Consider the following 16,563-nt stretch of genomic DNA (forward strand, 5'->3'; position numbering starts at 1 on the left):
ATGGCGATTTTGCGTATATCGTGCCCCAAAGGCGAAGTCAGAATAGTTGCCGTTTCCCCACGTCAGGGCGGGGAGTTCAGGGGACTGTGGGTAACTCAGATCTCTGATGCTTAAGCATCAGTACTGGGTCAGATTTGTCTGGCCAGTGGCTTAGAAGCACAAATAACGGCCACAGACTAGAACTATAATAATGCGACGATGTTTAAGAATATTAAGAAGTATTCAAGGAGGTAACTCGGCAATCTAGATGAGATATACCTCTCTGTGTTCAGCTGATAAGAAATAGATAGTATATCTGATGACGTCAATGTTGTCCATGGGTTCTTTTACCACACCATCCACGTACTTCTATTGGGCGGCCCTCTAATATCTATATTGACTGAAAAGCAGCGCCGTGATGACTTTGAAATAATGCCATTTCAGATTCAGGAGAATGACCTTCTCAATGCGGTGAGGACATAGTTACGCTTCGTTGTAAGCAGTGCCAGGAACGGCCCACTGGGCAGATGGAAGAAAATGATACATGTAAAGACACCTATTTTGCCATCTTTCCTTTCCTGCCTCCAGCAGCCTGGTACGCTGCAGCTCGCTTGGCGCTCCGGTTCTTCGGCTTGCCTTTGGAGCCACGACTCTTGGTCTTAATTTTGATGCGCGATGATCCCTCTGTTGCACGATTACCTTCAAACACCACCGAGTTCCCGGATATAGACTTTCTCCCTTCGGCCTTCATCTTAGCCGCGCCGGCTCTACCAAAGAGCTTACCTGCACGACCTTGAAGCGTCGAAAAGCCCTCGCCGAGCGCTTTGCCGTGAGACCCAGTTTCTGGGCCATCACGCTTCTTGGGGAGCTTCTTGGCCCGTGTCACCCGGAGTTTCCGCGGCAGCATGGGAGGAAACTTCTTCCCGTCCAGCAAAAGTGCCTCCTCCACACAGACCTGATCATAAAACTGTACATAAGCAAAGCCTTTGCCCACGCGGGTAGTACGGTCACGGACTACCCGGACAGACTCGACATTGCCTTTGGTCGAGGTCCGTTCTTTAGATCCCTTGGTGTGAGCATTGAATGTGCGCCATAAACCTTCCTCAACGTCCGCGGGCCCCGACTTCTTCTTTTTCTTCTTCTCGTCTTCTTCCGGGTCGGTCTCGTTGTCCACGAAGTCAAGGTTGCCAACAAAGACACACCGTTTGTGGTCGATCTGGGAGGGATGTGCAACGCTGTCGACACGAAGGTGTCGATCTAGAACAACGGTGCCGTTCAAGGCTGCAGGTGCTTTCCGCGCTGCCTGCACCGTACTGTAGACAGCATATGCGTTGGTGCTTGGTGTAGTGTCATCCAATATCTCACGTCTAGCAAAGGCAGCTCGCTTGGGGACTTTTCCGCCGCTAGCGAAGGCCACGGACCGAAACCGAATTGATTCGACTTTGTGAGGCCCTGTAGATTCCGGAAGAGTGGAAAGAAAGGATGCCAGATGCTTCAATAGGGTCTTCTTCGCCGATTTGGACCTGATAACCTGGCTCGAGACATTGCCGAGGAAGACGGTACGGTTACTCTTTTCGAGTTCCTTGGACTCCGGATCACCGCTCTGAGTCTCGTGCTTGGGGACTGTAATTTCGTCCTCTTCCTCCGAACTTTCGTCATCCTCGTCTTTAGACTTGTCCGACACAGAATCAGAATCCTTTCCTTCCTCCTCAACTTTCTGCCTCTTTGCCTTCTCGGCGCGACGCTTTTCTTGTTCATTCTGTTCCTCCTTCGCTATACGCCGCATATAAGTCTCTTCGAGATCTTCCGCAGGGGCCCTTTTCCGTTTCTTGCTCGAAGTTGCCTGGGTATCCACGGCCGGCGTACTCTCAGCGTCACTGGCGACTTCCGAGACGTCCTGCATATCTTCATCTTCGCTTTCCAGGTCCTCCTCAAGCTCAGAAATTTCTTCATCGTCTTCTTCCTTTTCTACATCATCTTCTGGCTCGTTGTCCTTTCTCTGTGTGATAATGGGCTGCACAGACGGAGCTTTCACTGGACCGGCCTGAATGATTTGAGAGCGTTAGAAGACCCTTCTATTAGTCATGGGTAAGTACATACACTTTTTGCGAACAGTGAAGCCACCGTTGGGTCAATGGCGGCCTTTCCGCCCAAAAAAGGCAGAGTAACGTCTGTCTTGCCTGGTTGCGAGACATTGTCCGACTGAGCCTTACTTTTCTTGCCCATCTTCAGTCAGAATGGGGGAGATCTCTGTCGCCCTTTTGAAAATGTCGTTAGGCAATGAGGAAGATCAAACCAGTGGTTGAATTTCACACTATCAAAGCAATTACGCTTTTATCTTGCTTTCTTCGTTGCGTTTCCTAATTTTTTCTGCCTCGAAAAGAAAAAATATTTTGGCGACGGGAGCTGGATAAGATCACGTGCTTTATCGTATCAGCAAAGCCGAAAGAGTCGCAGCGTCCACAGTACAGAGACGTCTTACAGCTTGACCATCTGTTCTAATATTTTTCATGAGAGATTCTTACGCGCGCATATCAGATATATTAATCCCGTCACTGGGACAAAAGGTCAAGGACTCCTTCAAATCCAGCTCCCTGGTTGCCCTGAAGAAGTACGGAGTACAGCGATGGGGATCAACAGACGGGGCACGGATTGATATTATCCGCAATTAGCGGCAATGATATCACCGGCACCGGAATCTCTTCATGGCAAGCTGCTACCAAATACATTGCGACTGGTCGATAGTAGGAGTAGTAGACAGGAGTACACATTGCTAAGAGTGATTTATTTCCAGATATTCTGAAAATGCACTTTCTAAGAAGCGACGTCTTATCAGATGAAATCACTCAAACTGAGATGTAAACTAAGAATATGTCACATGATGTGTAATCGTCGATACCAGAGCGGTCAGTAACCACGGCGTCCACACCACCTCTTCGGAGTCTGGTCAGCGTCGGCATAAAATACGGCAGAATACCATTACGCTCGGAATACCGCGACGAGTCTCAGCAGAGCAAAAGAGGTAGATTATTGCTGTCGCTCTTGGGGGTCCCTCCTTCACCTTTCTCACTACTGTCCGCTCCCAAGCAAATCTGTGGGTTCTGGAGCACCAAGTGATTTTCTATCTCTGTCTGATCAATCATTTTCAGCTCATTGAGTTCTCCAGTTACCCTCTCGATCTCCTTCGACCGCGCTTTCGAACCAATTTCCGCTCGTCCATGCCGCCTTTTCTCTCGCGCTGCAGTGTCGTATCGCCCGCTTCTTGAAGTCCACCACCTCCACCCTCTCCTCCTTCTTCTCCTCGTCCTCCATCTTTCCACGCACAGTGCCTCTTGTGTAGGCCTGAGGTGATATTAGCTTCTGTTGGACTATACAAACGACCGCCAGTCTGATTTATTTTGGTTCTGTGTTCCTGCGGCTCGCCCCCCGTGAACGCAGTGGCTAAGTGAATCGCTGCTCGGTCGCGGGCAGCTGTGCTCAGTGCTACTTTCACAGTTGGCGCATTGTTGATTGGTACGTTCTTTTTTGGCTTACGGCATATGGGACGATAGGTTCTGCTCTATTCAACGAGGCTACTGCTTCGGTCCCTGCAAGAAGGTTTCCTTCTTGCTCTGTTGAGACGGCGCAGTTGCCAGAGACTGCTGGTGATCTCGGGGTGTGTCCCGGGTAGCAGAACAATCAAATCTCCGCACCGCCTTCATCTGCAGACAAGGAACAGTCCAAACAAACTGTTTCAATGACGGATCTCCATTCTTGTTATGTGCATCTATGTGTCGATTCATCCTTTTGAGGTTCTAGCTGACATTTATACTCAATTTTCCAGTTTCGAAACTACTTTACTTCCCACTGACTGCCCGAAACCACATCCCCGCTAGCCAACCTTTGTATTCGACTTCCCCAGACCGTTCAGAAACGCCCTTTCAGCCAAACTCCATATTCTCTTCTCCTAGGTTGCTGTGCTCGTGCCGCGCCATTGCCTATGGAGGTGGCCGCAAGTCGAGACTCAGCTCCTGTTGGTCCGCCAACAGGGCCTGATGCCACAATCACCAATGGCGACCAAGATCTTCTACTGGATGATTCGCTCATGGACGATGGACGCTCAAGTAGTCTGAGCGACATCGACGATGTCTTGGATAATGAACCCTCGGACTACGAAGAGTCGCCCAAGCCCGAGAAGTTAGCACCAGAGAATGACTCTGAAGCTGAGACGGAGCGCATCGAAGATTCCCCGAATCATTTTCGCAGAACCAACATTGTCGTGAGCAGTTACGGCCCTAGCCCCAGCAAATTGGCCCAATCGACGACGTACGATGACGCCGAGGACGGGGACGTCCAAATTGAGGATTCACCGAGCAAGCCTCGCTCCAAGCCCAACGGAATCCTTGGATCCGCCGAAGACATACTTGGTTTGGAAGACTCTACATTATCCGAAGGTACGGGAAAGAAGCGCAAAAGACCCGAGTCTGGCGCGGATCTGGAAGGCGAGACGGGTGACGAAGGCGAACCGCCTCAGAAGCGCCGCGGGTCGGTGAAGAGTGAATTGAGCGATCCTCCGGCAGATGACAGTGCGCTGTCTCCGGAGCCCATTGAAGAAGTAATTAAAGCGAACGAGGAAGATACCCCGGCCGATGACCTTCCCGAGTCTGACCTACCCACGGCGCCCGCGAAAAACAGAAAAGGCAAGAAGGGAAAGCGAAAAGGGCGAAAAACACGCGATACGGCTGATGATGACATGGATAGTGGTGCCCTCGAGACGGGCGCGGAGGGTCCTGCCGATGATGGCGATGACGAAAATATTGAACGTGGAGAGGACGCCGACGATGGGGAAGCAGCCGCCAAGCTCGAGGAAGAATGTAAGTCGCCCATTGTGGAGTTTTGGATCATACTGCCATCTCTTGTTCGACTTACTAATAGCTTCTGAAGCAGCTAAGAGGATGTCCGCGATGGAATCTTTAACGATCCTTGAAAAGGAATTCGCAGCCCTACGTGACAAGTGAGTCGGGTTATCAACAGACTAGCTTACATCCTTCTGATTGCTGATGATGCCCCTTTAGGATATATGACGAAAGGATATCCAAATTGAATCGAGAATTGGAAATGCTTACTGGCCCCAACCCGACTCACCCTGAATACCTGCGTCAGCTCGAGTGTGTTAAACGACACCGTGATGCAAAGATAAAATACGAACATACCTTGTTTCAGTACCGAATCCAAGCTCTCATGAACAAGAGTCTGGCAGAGCGTGCTCAGACGCATAGCACGTACTTCCAGCGAATTCGGGACATTCGGGAGAAACACTCAAGTGCTGTCAGCAAGCAATTTTACGCTATTCAGCACGATCGATTCAAGACAGAAGAGCTCAGTGCGCAGCACTACATACCTTTTCCCACCCGGCGTTCACAGCAAATCGCCCACCAAACAGCTTACAACCAAGAAGTGTCTATCATGGCTGGCGTCGCCAAATACGTGGGATTCCCAGCGGCACCTTCATTGGCACCTGCGCGACCGTCTGAACTCGAAGAAGATATGGAGAAGATGGGGGTAAGTTTAATTTTTAGGAACCTGCTGAGCTTATCTCGAGCTAATCCATATGTCCGGACAGATTTCCTTCGAGACCAGGGCCCCTACTTCACACCCTTCGACGAATCTACCACGTGGAGCCATGCCAGCCATGTCCTCAAATGCCTTTCGTACAGCTGCGGAGGAGGCGTTCCTTGAGCAGACTCCTTGGGCAAATCCGCAGCACCCGATTCACCATCACCACCATCATCACCACCAACAACAACAACATCAAATCCCGCCGGGGCCGCAGAGTCGAGTTTTTGAAAACCCACATGCCTCGTCATTCACGACTCCAGCCGCTCAGAAACGAGTGGTCGATATTAATGCTCCCAACGGCTCGGCCTCCACGATAGCGGAGAATCTGTCGGCTGCAAATTCCTCAGCGAATAACACACCGTATGGAGCAGAACAGGAGCATCAGCACCATGGTCTTGCCCATTTTGGTGTTCCCGACTATGATGCGGACCGCAAGTCCGGATATCGATCACTAAGCTCTTCCCCGCTCGATGTGCGAAAACCGCACCCGGCGTATGCTACCCTCGATCATCGTGCTTCCCAAGCCACATCGTCTCGAAATCCCGCCTTTTCACCGCAACCCGCCCGTCTGGGGCTTTTCCAATCGAATGCTTCAAAACACGATTGTTCGCCTCCTCTCTCTTCGAAACAAGTCAATTCCATGCACCCATCGTCTGGGATACTGACTGGCTCGGGCTCTAGTCACATGACTGCTCGATAGGTTCGACCAAAATCCTTTGCGCCACCTTCATCTAACATTCATGACCTTCCGGCGTCTGGGGCTTGTATAGGGTTCAACAAGGTGTTGTAGGATAGTTTCCATGTATGAATGGCTTGGCATGTACTCTTGGGGACACAAGGACGAATCTCGCTACTCTTTCAACTTCTCTCTCGCACGGTGTCCATCTTATTGCTTTCGTTCTTTGAGCAGTGTGAATAATTGGCGAACGGCTGCATTGGGGGCTTCTGTGTTCAAAGAATTTACCTCACGATACATAGTTTACTGTGTCATGTCTGATTAAATATCTAGGTACGGTGTTTTGCTACTTTATTGCATGGGTCTTTGGTGTATATTCCCTACCAGTCTTTCCATTACATGGGTGCACTGTTGACTGCCAAACGGCACGGAAGGGATGAGTTTGTTGTTCCCCTTAATGGAATCAGGGACTGCTTTGCATGAGGGAAAGAAGAAGGCTTTACGAGATGCATAGTTACTGGGGAAATATGTACATATTTAGGCAAGATTCTGGACACCAATGGATTTCATCTCAGGCTCTATGTCTGAGGATTGGATTATCAAGGAGTACAGGTGGGTTCGTGGCAGGAAAGTCATGGCGGATCTCATTTCTTGGTGTAGGCAGCTATTTCAAGATACAGAATTTCCGACAGACGTTGAAGGGTATCACGCCCATGAGATGAATGAAACGTTCACACAAAGTCATTTCAACATCTATGCATAGAATCAAGTTGATCGTCGTCAAGCTTCGCTGGCAGATACTTGCGACTGAATGCTGGAGTCCGCTTGGGTTGGCGCACTCCCGTCATCTGCGGGTGGTGCAGTGTTTTCCGCTGGTACTGAACGGCTGGCCAGGGAGATCTGCTCCTGTTGTTGGGACTGTTCTTGTTGCTGCTGTTGCTGCTGTTGCTGCTGCTGTTCTACGACGTGCGGTCGCCACTTGGCCAGGATTTTTCCTGCGATCGGTTTCGATTCCTCGTCTGGGGGATAGATGATCAGTTTGACGATATCAAGGAATCGAGCAGAGAGTTCAACTTACATGTATTGTAGACGTCTTCCAAAGCATTCAGACACATTTCCCGAGCAGGAGGGCGGAACATCACAAGATACCTAGTTTAGCGCGTTAGTGGTCATAAATAGTCATTCAAGAAAGGAAAGGACGCGTACAATAATGACTGAACACATAAGTTGACTCTTTCAGGATCTTTCGCAAGACTGGAGACTCGCTTTGTGATGGGAATAGTGACCTCCGGTATTTCGCTGAGAAATCGGATAAAAATCTTGGTATCCCGGGAATCCAGATAGGGTAAAAAGCCATCCAGTAGTCGCAGGACCCATTGATCGTAATGTAGGGGTACAGATGCCTCCTCGTCTTCCTCGGTTCGTTGAGTAGCAGCGAACTTCATCTGAATTCGGTCATTGTACCATTCTTCGTTCAACCACATGATCCCGACGTTGACCCGCGCTCTAAAGTCTTCGAGAATGTATCGGTATAATGACTCGCGGATAAAATTCGAGATTGCTGGGGTCTTCCTGGCTCGTGGGTCGGATTCGGTCTTTTTGTCATCAACTTCTAGAGTTGCGGGCGCTCTCGTGGCAAGTCTGGTAAGTAAGGTAACCCAAGCATCACGGTCGAACGTGCTGCCCGCTAATCGAGAAAAGCCCAGATGCTGCTGGGCTTTTCCTTTGGCAGGATTCGGGGCCATCGCAGTTGATGTGAGCATCCCAAAGACTCTTCCCACTGCACTGCGACCAATTTCCGCTGCCTCCTCTTCCGTCAATGGCGGTGGTTGCGGCAAGACGAATGGACCAAGAGAGACGAGATCTGGCTGCAACTCTGCCATTTCAGCGGATACGGCACCTGCCTGCTCAGCAGCTGCTACAGCAACATCCATAGGTTGGTATTCAGGTTCGTAGTCATCATCCTCATCCTCGGTGACTGCCACCTGAGGTTTCGCGGCCTGTTGTTGAGTAAGAGTCTGATATCTGGCTCGGACACCCTGTAGTAGTAATGTCAGCACTTGATCCATGCAGAGACCTCTCGAACATTTAACATACTTCAACAGCCTGCATCAACGCAGACGAATCGACCCGGGCTAGCACGGGGACCGCGATCTTGACTAGGAGATCGGGTGGTAATTGCTTCACATCAAAGGAGGAAAGACCCGAGTCTTCTGTTAAGGTATACAGCTGAGCGTAACTGATAGGACCGGGTGGAAGAGGAGGAATCTTGATCAATGGAGGCGTTTCTGCATCGAGTCTGGCACGTTTGGCATTATCAAGCCCATCGGTCGGCTCAAATGGCAGTCCTCGCTTCTTGGATGCATCATCCACGGTTTCTAAGCGGGACTGCATCAAACGTTCCATGTGGTGCTGCATTTTGCTCGCAAGGGGATGGCTTGGATTTCTATCGACCCGTTAGTTTTCTGTGTCCGCACCCACGGGTCATCGCAATTACTCACTTCTTCAGGACATTTACAAACAACGCCCTAGCCGTTCGTTCCATCGACTTTACGCCAATACGGATAGCAGGCGTCAGTGAAGAGCGCACTTGCTTCGCAGGGTAGAAGTTCAGAACAGCATTGATGATCTTGTTGCCAACGGACTGTCGATTTCGGATCAGCACCGCCAGGCAGTTTAGCGTAGCATTAACGAGGAGAGGATCGCTACATGAAAGAATTAGCGAGGAGGCACATTGAGCGGTTTGGAAGGTCATTGATGGTACCTCGCGTCTTCTTGGAAAACTGACAGCAGCCTGTCGAGCAGGCCAGAGGCTTCCGCCTCGAGATGGGGTAGAGCTAAAATGGAGTGATTTTTGGGAACGATGGCCAAGGACGTTTCATTATGTTCGGGGCGCTGGAGATTGTCAACAACAACCAAGTCTTATTAATACTATAGTCAGAGGGCTGTACACATACTCTAGGGTCTGCAATGGGACCATGTGTCTGCACCTGAACAACCCGCTGAACAAATTTGATACAGCACACTTTGACTGGATAAGGAGATGAGTCCCATTTGCGCAGGATATCTTGCTTGACAGCCGTCATATTTTCCCACAAAGCGCTGTCTTCTGGATGATTGATTCTGTGGTAGAGTACAAGCGTCAGTAAACACAGACACTAAGCAAATTTTAGACCAGATCCCCTTCTCGCTGCGAGCGTCTACGAGGGCATGATCCTCCACAGGTCTCCAGTGCGACGAGCGAAAAGAACTGATCACATACATGTGTCTAAAAGCCAGCGGATACAAGCTGGCCGCAATCTGCACTATATGCTTCAAGACCGGAGTGTCTCCCTCAGGCAACTCTAAGATCTCTCGTATCGTCTGTAACACCCTGCCCGCCAATTGTTCCTTTTGTGCCGTTGCCAAAGCGGGACTGGCGAATGTTTCTGCCAGAAATTCCGCTCCCCATCGTCGCAGTTCCAATCGCGCGTGCGCTCCGATGATTGGAATGATTCCGTTCACGATCTGCGGGTAGAAGGCGGCGTCGCCGAGAACGAGATTTCGAGCAGCATTGAGCTGTGCGACCTGGTCGGCAAGGTGGTTTGCCGCAGTCTCAGACATAATAACTGCGCTCAACAGCTATATGAAAGGGCCTGGATGGAGGAATATTTCGAGATATGGTATGGTCGAGGTATTGGCCACCTTGCTAGTGTCTACGCTGCATAGATTCAGAGCAAACAAATACTGTAAATAAGAAGACCGGCCTAAGACATAGGACCGATGAAGAGCACGGCGTTCACGAGACACGCCCCATGGACGCGTAAAGAATAGCCGGATACGCAATAGGACAGCGGTCGTTGGCGACTCGAGCCTTCCGCAAAATAAAATGCTTCGTGAAGTGGGTGAATAGGTTTCGAGCAGCGTATAAGTCTGGATCTACTAATTGTCGTTTAATTGAACCGGCGATGATGTGTTGAAGAAGACGAAGAATGATGGTGATGACGATAATAGAGTAGTAGTAGACAACAGAGATGGCGAGGATTGGCGCTTTTCTTGAATATCCGCCAGCGGATGCCGAGTTTGGCCGACCCGAGAGCTCTTTGTATGGGTGCTGCGAGGAACCTCTCTCACTGCTACTTTATGGAAAAACAGTATTTAGAGTCTTTAGTCAGTGAGCCTGTGAAGATGGCTATTTGACGAAGGATACCAAACGAGAGAAGTTGTCAGGACCAAAGCTGGCAACAGGAGAGCGCTTTACATAGTACAGCTAGCAGCTGCTGTCCGCGTTTGTTCTGCCGGCAGAAAAAGCACACCACAAACGCCGAGACTGCTCTCTCGCCGAGTTGCAATCGTCAACTTTCCCGGTCATCATACATATTGGCGTAGAAATCACTCCGGCTTCTGTCATTTTTGCCTTTCTGTCATACAAACACACAGACTATACTTGCACACAATGGCTGCAGGAATGTACGTTCACTCCATCCACCGCATTACAATCTGCAGCAACTACGTGCAGCTGGCTCAATTCCCATCGCACCATACTCTTTCGAATGAGTCGCTGACCAACATCTCTGTCTAGTTTCAATTCGACATATTACGGCAAGGACTACCGCGCTGGTGCGGCTCTCCTTCGCGCTCGTCGCCCGTATCTCTTCAAGAATGCTCTTACTGGACTCGGTCTCGTCGCTTTCACAATCAGTGTCTGTACGTACTCCACAGGGACCCCTCCTTCTTCATGTGTCAGGGATGAAGGCACGGCGAGAAGCATGATTAGCTCATACTGAAGGAAATGCCCAGATGCATACACCATCCGCGCAGTTGGCCAGGATGAATTCTCGGACGTGAAGGTCCCCGATACTCCCGCAAAACCTCAGCAGCAGAAGCAATGAGCCGTCCCGTCTACTTCTACGTAGCTCACTACGAGTTGGGAGACTTTTCAAAGGCACTTGTGGCCAGTTGTTCGATCATTGTATCAGCCATGGTGTACTGGGGTACGGAGTACAGGTGACAAACTGATTATCTTCGCTGTATATCCTCTATGCTGTTCTTATATTGGAATTGTTTCGATCTCTTCTCGCCTCTTTTTTCTACTACATTTTCAGAAGATCTCGCCTAATTTTTTTTTTTTTAATCGGGCTCTCAGCTTGCTCACGCTCGTGGCTCGCTTTCGAAGCGCCTTGCCATCTACGGAATCATTTATATCCGGGCTAAGCCGGTATATTCGAATCTAGACCACCCTTCGTCTCCACTGGACTCCCCAGGGGGATAAGATTATGGATTATACACGGAAATGAGAAAAATTGCTCGACAGTCATTGGTATGATTGTACTCGTGTCGTGCTATAAATCAGTCAAAAAGAAAAGCTTGAATCCTGTCTCTATTCGGTTCTCAGAACCCGAGGTCCCTTCCTCTTTGTACTCCGCTTTTTCTTAAGACCTTTGTCGAAGGCAACAGCCTGGTTGTGGTCTCGGCCAAGGTTGTCAAGATCCTTGACCTTGTAGATACGAATAATCCAGTTCTCGCTCGTGAAAGCTTCCTCGAGTGTAGAAAGCTGAGGGCCTTCTGTGGGAAGTTTTGACCCACGGACGCGGTCGACAGCTTGGCCTGACGGGAAGAGAGAGTTGAAATTGTAATAAGACATTTTATACCTGGATTTTTGAATTAGCGTGACGCAGCGCGGTAGATAGGAGGGGAGAAAGGGATCCATACATCAAGCTGTTGCGCATGGTTGGGGTCGCTCCATCGTCCACACGATATTCACCGCGTGCAGTAAAGAAGTCCCGCTCTTTGACCTCATCGGGCCAGATACCTTCGGCGATACGGACCATCCACAAGAATTTATTAATGTCATCGCCAGAATAACCTAGCAGACCACCGAACACCACCAGCACGTAATCGACATCATGCTGGCGGAGGATGGGGTAGCTGACTTCCTCGCGTGAGCTCATCGCCTTACCAACCGTGGCAATATGGGTGTTGTTCCAGGTATTGTTGTCAACCAGGGTTGGGCGATCCGCCATGCCACCGATCTGATAGCCATAATCCCACCATGACATAATCTTGGCGTTCTGAGGAGTGTTCTGACGAAGCCAGTAGTAAGCCTCACGGTAATCGTCAATGATGTATTGGCTTCCGTCAGGCATCCGGCTAGCCAAGACAACGGAAGGAGAAGAGTATGCATTCGAAGTAACCCAGGTGCAGTGCGCAACAAACAGGAGCAGGTAGACGACAACAGACGCCGTCATTATAATCTTGGAAACATGGGAGGTGATTCCAACATTGGGCTTCCGAACTGAGCGAAGAGGTTCTGAAGACGAGTCTTCATTCGTTTTGGCTTCAGACGCTGGTGTCGGGGAAGTGGTTGCCATATAGGTGTCGAGAATGGACGATAGCGCCAGAGCAGCGGCAACACACACAATAGGGGTCAAGGTCAGCATTAGTCGAACCATGACACCAGCGAAGTAGCTCGCAAGGACCGAGTAAATAATGACGAAGACATGCTCGTCCTTGAGGTCGCGGAAGCACATGTAGACACCTGCCGGGAAAAGCCAGATCAGGAAGTTCAGATCGAAGAAGAACGCTGGCCAAGCGGTGGGCTGGTGCTCCGAGACCGAAGCGATGATGGGAATGTGGATTTTGGCATAACCAGTGTCCCACAAGGAGTAGAATCGGCCGCTCCAAGGAGCGATCACTCCCGTCACAGTCAGAACAACAAGCCCAAGGAAACCGAGACCGAAGGTGATGAAGATCATGGCGGTCAGAAGTCTCTGGAACTGCTTGCTTGGAACGAAGCTGCGGACAAACTCGGCGAAGGCCACGAGTTGAAGCAGGCCGAAGACACCTGCAAAATGTCAGCTTCTGAACGTCCATTTTGGACTTGCGAAAGCATGGACCTACCCAAGGCGGACATGTGGTCGCTGTTTCGGATAGGCAAAAATCCGACGAAGGGAATCTGCATGCTAGCCAAAGTCCCCAGCGCATACCATGTGGTATAGCTGATGTAGACGCGAGTGCTGTATCTACCCATGCACAGAAGGACAAAAACGTGCAGGGGGATCAGGTTCGTAATGAAGACATATCCACCCCACGCCGACACCATGTAGCCGTAGAAAAGCGCGGTCAGCGCTCCCCACATGATAGACCCATTTTTGACAGCCTTGATCCATAGAAAGAATGTGAACACAAGCAGGAAGATGGCGATCGCTTCGTTATCGTAGCTTCCAGCAACCGATCGGGAGATGTAACCAGGGGCGATTCCCATGAAAGCTGCTGCAAGAAGACCTGCAGATGGCGAAGGAGACATCTCGGATGTCAGCAGGTACATTGCCAATGCAGTCAGGCCGGAGAATCCTGGCGCCAGCAGGACGCAGATGTTGCGAATATCGACGGGGATAGTGAGGAATCGCAAGATATGGTAGATCACGCCGCTCGTCACCATGAGACCGGGATATAACGTGCCACCGGTGACACGTCCCAGAGGATGCCATGTTCCTATGTTGGAACTCCGATTAGCCTAGAAGCACTCCAGGACAGTGACATGTTGCTTCATGCACTCTTGTGCGGTGGGGAACCACATACGGTCATCAAACCAATCCCAAAAGCTATAGAAACCATTCTGTACTAGGTATTTTGTTGCTCGGAAGTTGAACCAAGGGTCAACTATATCATGGAGCATCAGTATCAATTCATTCAAGCGAAGTTCGTTGAAGGCCGAAGGCCGTAGGTATACAATTGACCTATACATACATTCGTGGATGATACTCTCGAAGCCTGGTGGAAGGAAACTGATCAGTCGATTTGATGATAGATTAACAAAATTAGCAACTTTGATTCCCTCGATGACTTACGGATGACGCTGAAGAGTCGACTGGCAACTGCTGCTGCTGCAATGGTACACAGGATAATGATCCGCAGAAGTCCGCGTGTGTTTCTGCCAGTCTTGCCCTTTAGGAGAACATCAACAGGTGTTTCGGCCATAATGGCCAGAGGAATGAAAAAGAAATATCAATTGAAAAAAACAAAAGAGAGTATGTCTCTCTCGACGTGCTTTGTAGCCGATGAGAGAGAGGTAGTTGGACGTGTAGTCTCGCTAGTATACTGATTTGGGGGGAGAGCTTCGCAAGGTGGTCTCTTCTGGAGGCTTGGCATCAGGTACGGTACGCAGTCAGTCTACGTAACGTAGTCTAGTTTGTCCGTATCCGCATCTAACTAAATCGATTATCGGAGAAGCTTGGGGACCTCCGAGTTGTCCCCGCATCAGCATCGCTACTTGAACCTACGCAATATTTCATCCAGAGAGGTACAACAACACGATTGACAAAGGACCGCCATTTCCATCATAGTCCGACAGACAGCAGTAAGGAGATTATTTCAATGATGGATCTACCGCCCCTCTCTCGGGAGCAGCTGTCTACGGTACTCGCAACTGCTCGTTCGTCTTCTGTCCTCTACGAGACATTGTCACAATATGAGGGTCCTGCCTGTTTTCTTTCAACGTCGAATAGCGAAGAAGCAGAACTTTTGAGCTTGTTTTATTCGGGTTTCTTCTTCTCCCATCTTCTCCTTGATGACATGTGAGTCTCACGAATTCTAGTTGCCGGCACGCAGCCTACTGACTACTAACACAATGTTGCATAGCTACGAGGCCCGCGCCATGACGAAGCGTATGCCACAGGATCTAGCGCAAAGTGATGCTACCCTTCAAAACTGTTTGAGGTTATTGCGCGCTGTCTGGCAACGGAAGTATGAGTACGTATACAAGGTTCTGAGAGACCTACCATGGCCTGAGATGCTCAAGCCAACAGTACGAAAATACGAACGTCAGTGCCCCATCCTGTACTATATCGATGACTGACTGAATCCTTATTCCTGCGGTTAGTTCATTTTCAGGAAAAGACCTTAAAGGAAGTCAGCCGAGCCTACGAAGCGATTCGGCCTGATGCGGCTGCAAACTACCTTGGCCTTGATGCAACCGCCGCGAAGCAGGGCGATCCAGCTATCATAAGCAAGTTTACAGCCTGCGGGTGGAGATGGGACGAGCAAAACGGGCTCCTCTATCCCCAACCCATTACCACTCCTAGGGAAAAGACTGGACACTCCTCCGACGGGTTGAGCGATGTCATGGCGCTGATGGGATCTCATTCCGGCTGAAAAAGTCGATGTGGCCAACAAGCGTTACAACTCTTGCTTGAAGCCATGGTAACTCAAAACGTGAAAAGGAATTAAGACGGTAGTTGTGGCCACCGGCAACCCTGACAGAGCCATTTCGATGGCTTCCTGCTCCTACACATGCCCTGTATGATGCGGCGTCGCATACAACCTGCACGGAGTAGTCGATAGTGTCCCGGACATAGGACATGAGCGGCGAAACCGGAGAAACCACAAATTTCTTGCTGTTCTGGTCCAACTGTAGTGTACAGATGCACAGACACCCCAGGGTATGTACAAGTCTCGGAGGAAGGTCTATAGGTTAGAAGAACAACAGAAATCATTCCTTTCGCTCGCAACACGAAAGTGGGAATTAGACCAAACAATAATACATATTCGGGGCGGACCCGAGCCATCTTTCTTGTACCAAAGGGAGGTACAGTCTTCGCAAGGAGGAAAAATCGCCAATCATTCTATATTTCAGTATCCTCAATGATCGAATCTATAGCTCCCCAGCTTTCATCTTCAGGAAGGCCTCCAGGTCGAACCGGCTGTCTTCGGGATCCGTAATGACTGTAGCAACCCAGTTAGCGTGACGTCGCACATGATGCTGTCAGTCAAAGACCAGATAACCGTGATGGGTCTTTGAGCGGTTGATTGTCAGAACGTACCCCCACTCTCTGCCTTGGTGTCCTTGGGCGCCGTCTTCTTCTTCCACTCTGCCTTGGCCTGCTGGATCAAGCGTTCCTTTCGGGCATATTCACGGTCGGCCTCTGCTTGCTTGGCTTGAGCTGTGATAGAGTTCTGGTGGTAGACGCCATAAATGAGACCGGCAACGAGAGCCGAGTAGCGCAGAACCTGTAGTACAACGGACTCATGTCAGTATAGATGGGCGAGCAATCGATAATGGGTGCTGGCGGACACTCACATTAACACCCTGTGAGGCCATTTTAAGAAGATCCTGTCTCCCGAAGCGGCGACCAAAAGGATTCAAATGAAAGAATGAACAGAGGGCCGAATACCGAGCAACCGTTTCAAAGGGTATCGACTGTCAATGGCAGGCAAACGGACGGAGATACTCATACAAGAGGCTTGTCAAGGCGAAGACCTTGTCGCGAGTTTTTCCGGACCGTCGGCCCCTTCTGCGCTTATGTCATCCGCCAACCCGGCCTTCCTTCTGG

The 16,563-nt window shown here is 50.1% G+C and overlaps 7 protein-coding genes across 7 annotated transcripts, besides 3 other annotated features; 3 read left to right on the top strand and 4 right to left on the bottom strand.

The window, feature by feature from the left end:
- Positions 1–535: 535 nt before the first annotated feature.
- On the bottom strand, positions 536–2,205 carry nop12 (rRNA-processing protein NOP12; the record flags this gene model as incomplete). Its single annotated transcript, XM_001261986.1, has 2 exons — positions 536–2,023; positions 2,080–2,205. The coding sequence occupies 2 exons, from the start codon at positions 2,203–2,205 to the stop codon at positions 536–538; spliced, it is 1,614 nt and encodes a 537-aa protein (XP_001261987.1).
- A 1,753-nt stretch (positions 2,206–3,958) lies between these two features.
- NFIA_097140 (uncharacterized protein) lies at positions 3,959–6,277 on the top strand (the record flags this gene model as incomplete). Its single annotated transcript, XM_001261987.1, has 4 exons — positions 3,959–4,832; positions 4,894–4,972; positions 5,034–5,520; positions 5,582–6,277. The coding sequence occupies 4 exons, from the start codon at positions 3,959–3,961 to the stop codon at positions 6,275–6,277; spliced, it is 2,136 nt and encodes a 711-aa protein (XP_001261988.1).
- Positions 5,731–5,757: a microsatellite.
- A 756-nt stretch (positions 6,278–7,033) lies between the features above and the next one.
- On the bottom strand, positions 7,034–9,856 carry NFIA_097150 (RNA-processing protein PTA1; the record flags this gene model as incomplete). The annotated part of the gene is made up of 8 exons (XM_001261988.1): positions 7,034–7,272; positions 7,332–7,402; positions 7,460–8,292; positions 8,351–8,699; positions 8,755–8,958; positions 9,018–9,148; positions 9,211–9,376; positions 9,516–9,856. The coding sequence occupies 8 exons, from the start codon at positions 9,854–9,856 to the stop codon at positions 7,034–7,036; spliced, it is 2,334 nt and encodes a 777-aa protein (XP_001261989.1).
- Positions 7,179–7,206: a microsatellite.
- Positions 7,179–7,210: a microsatellite.
- Positions 9,857–10,688: 832 nt separating the features above from the next.
- NFIA_097160 (uncharacterized protein) lies at positions 10,689–11,124 on the top strand (the record flags this gene model as incomplete). The annotated part of the gene is made up of 3 exons (XM_001261989.1): positions 10,689–10,702; positions 10,815–10,939; positions 11,033–11,124. The coding sequence occupies 3 exons, from the start codon at positions 10,689–10,691 to the stop codon at positions 11,122–11,124; spliced, it is 231 nt and encodes a 76-aa protein (XP_001261990.1).
- Positions 11,125–11,612: 488 nt separating this feature from the next.
- NFIA_097170 (dolichyl-diphosphooligosaccharide--protein glycosyltransferase subunit STT3) lies at positions 11,613–14,212 on the bottom strand (the record flags this gene model as incomplete). The annotated part of the gene is made up of 6 exons (XM_001261990.1): positions 11,613–11,883; positions 11,945–13,076; positions 13,133–13,726; positions 13,814–13,894; positions 13,982–14,005; positions 14,083–14,212. The coding sequence occupies 6 exons, from the start codon at positions 14,210–14,212 to the stop codon at positions 11,613–11,615; spliced, it is 2,232 nt and encodes a 743-aa protein (XP_001261991.1).
- A 649-nt stretch (positions 14,213–14,861) lies between these two features.
- Positions 14,862–15,385, top strand: NFIA_097180 (CSN8/PSMD8/EIF3K family protein; the record flags this gene model as incomplete). Its single annotated transcript, XM_001261991.1, has 2 exons — positions 14,862–15,054; positions 15,114–15,385. 2 exons carry the CDS (start codon positions 14,862–14,864, stop codon positions 15,383–15,385), a joined length of 465 nt encoding a protein of 154 aa, XP_001261992.1.
- A 499-nt stretch (positions 15,386–15,884) lies between these two features.
- NFIA_097190 (ATP synthase subunit e) lies at positions 15,885–16,331 on the bottom strand (the record flags this gene model as incomplete). Its single annotated transcript, XM_001261992.1, has 3 exons — positions 15,885–15,955; positions 16,054–16,240; positions 16,311–16,331. The coding sequence occupies 3 exons, from the start codon at positions 16,329–16,331 to the stop codon at positions 15,885–15,887; spliced, it is 279 nt and encodes a 92-aa protein (XP_001261993.1).
- Between the last annotated feature and the right edge of the window lie 232 nt (positions 16,332–16,563).

Source organism: Aspergillus fischeri, genomic scaffold (genome assembly GCF_000149645.3).
Source record: "Aspergillus fischeri NRRL 181 1099437636262 genomic scaffold, whole genome shotgun sequence".
Taxonomy (NCBI): Eukaryota; Fungi; Ascomycota; class Eurotiomycetes; order Eurotiales; family Aspergillaceae; genus Aspergillus; species Aspergillus fischeri.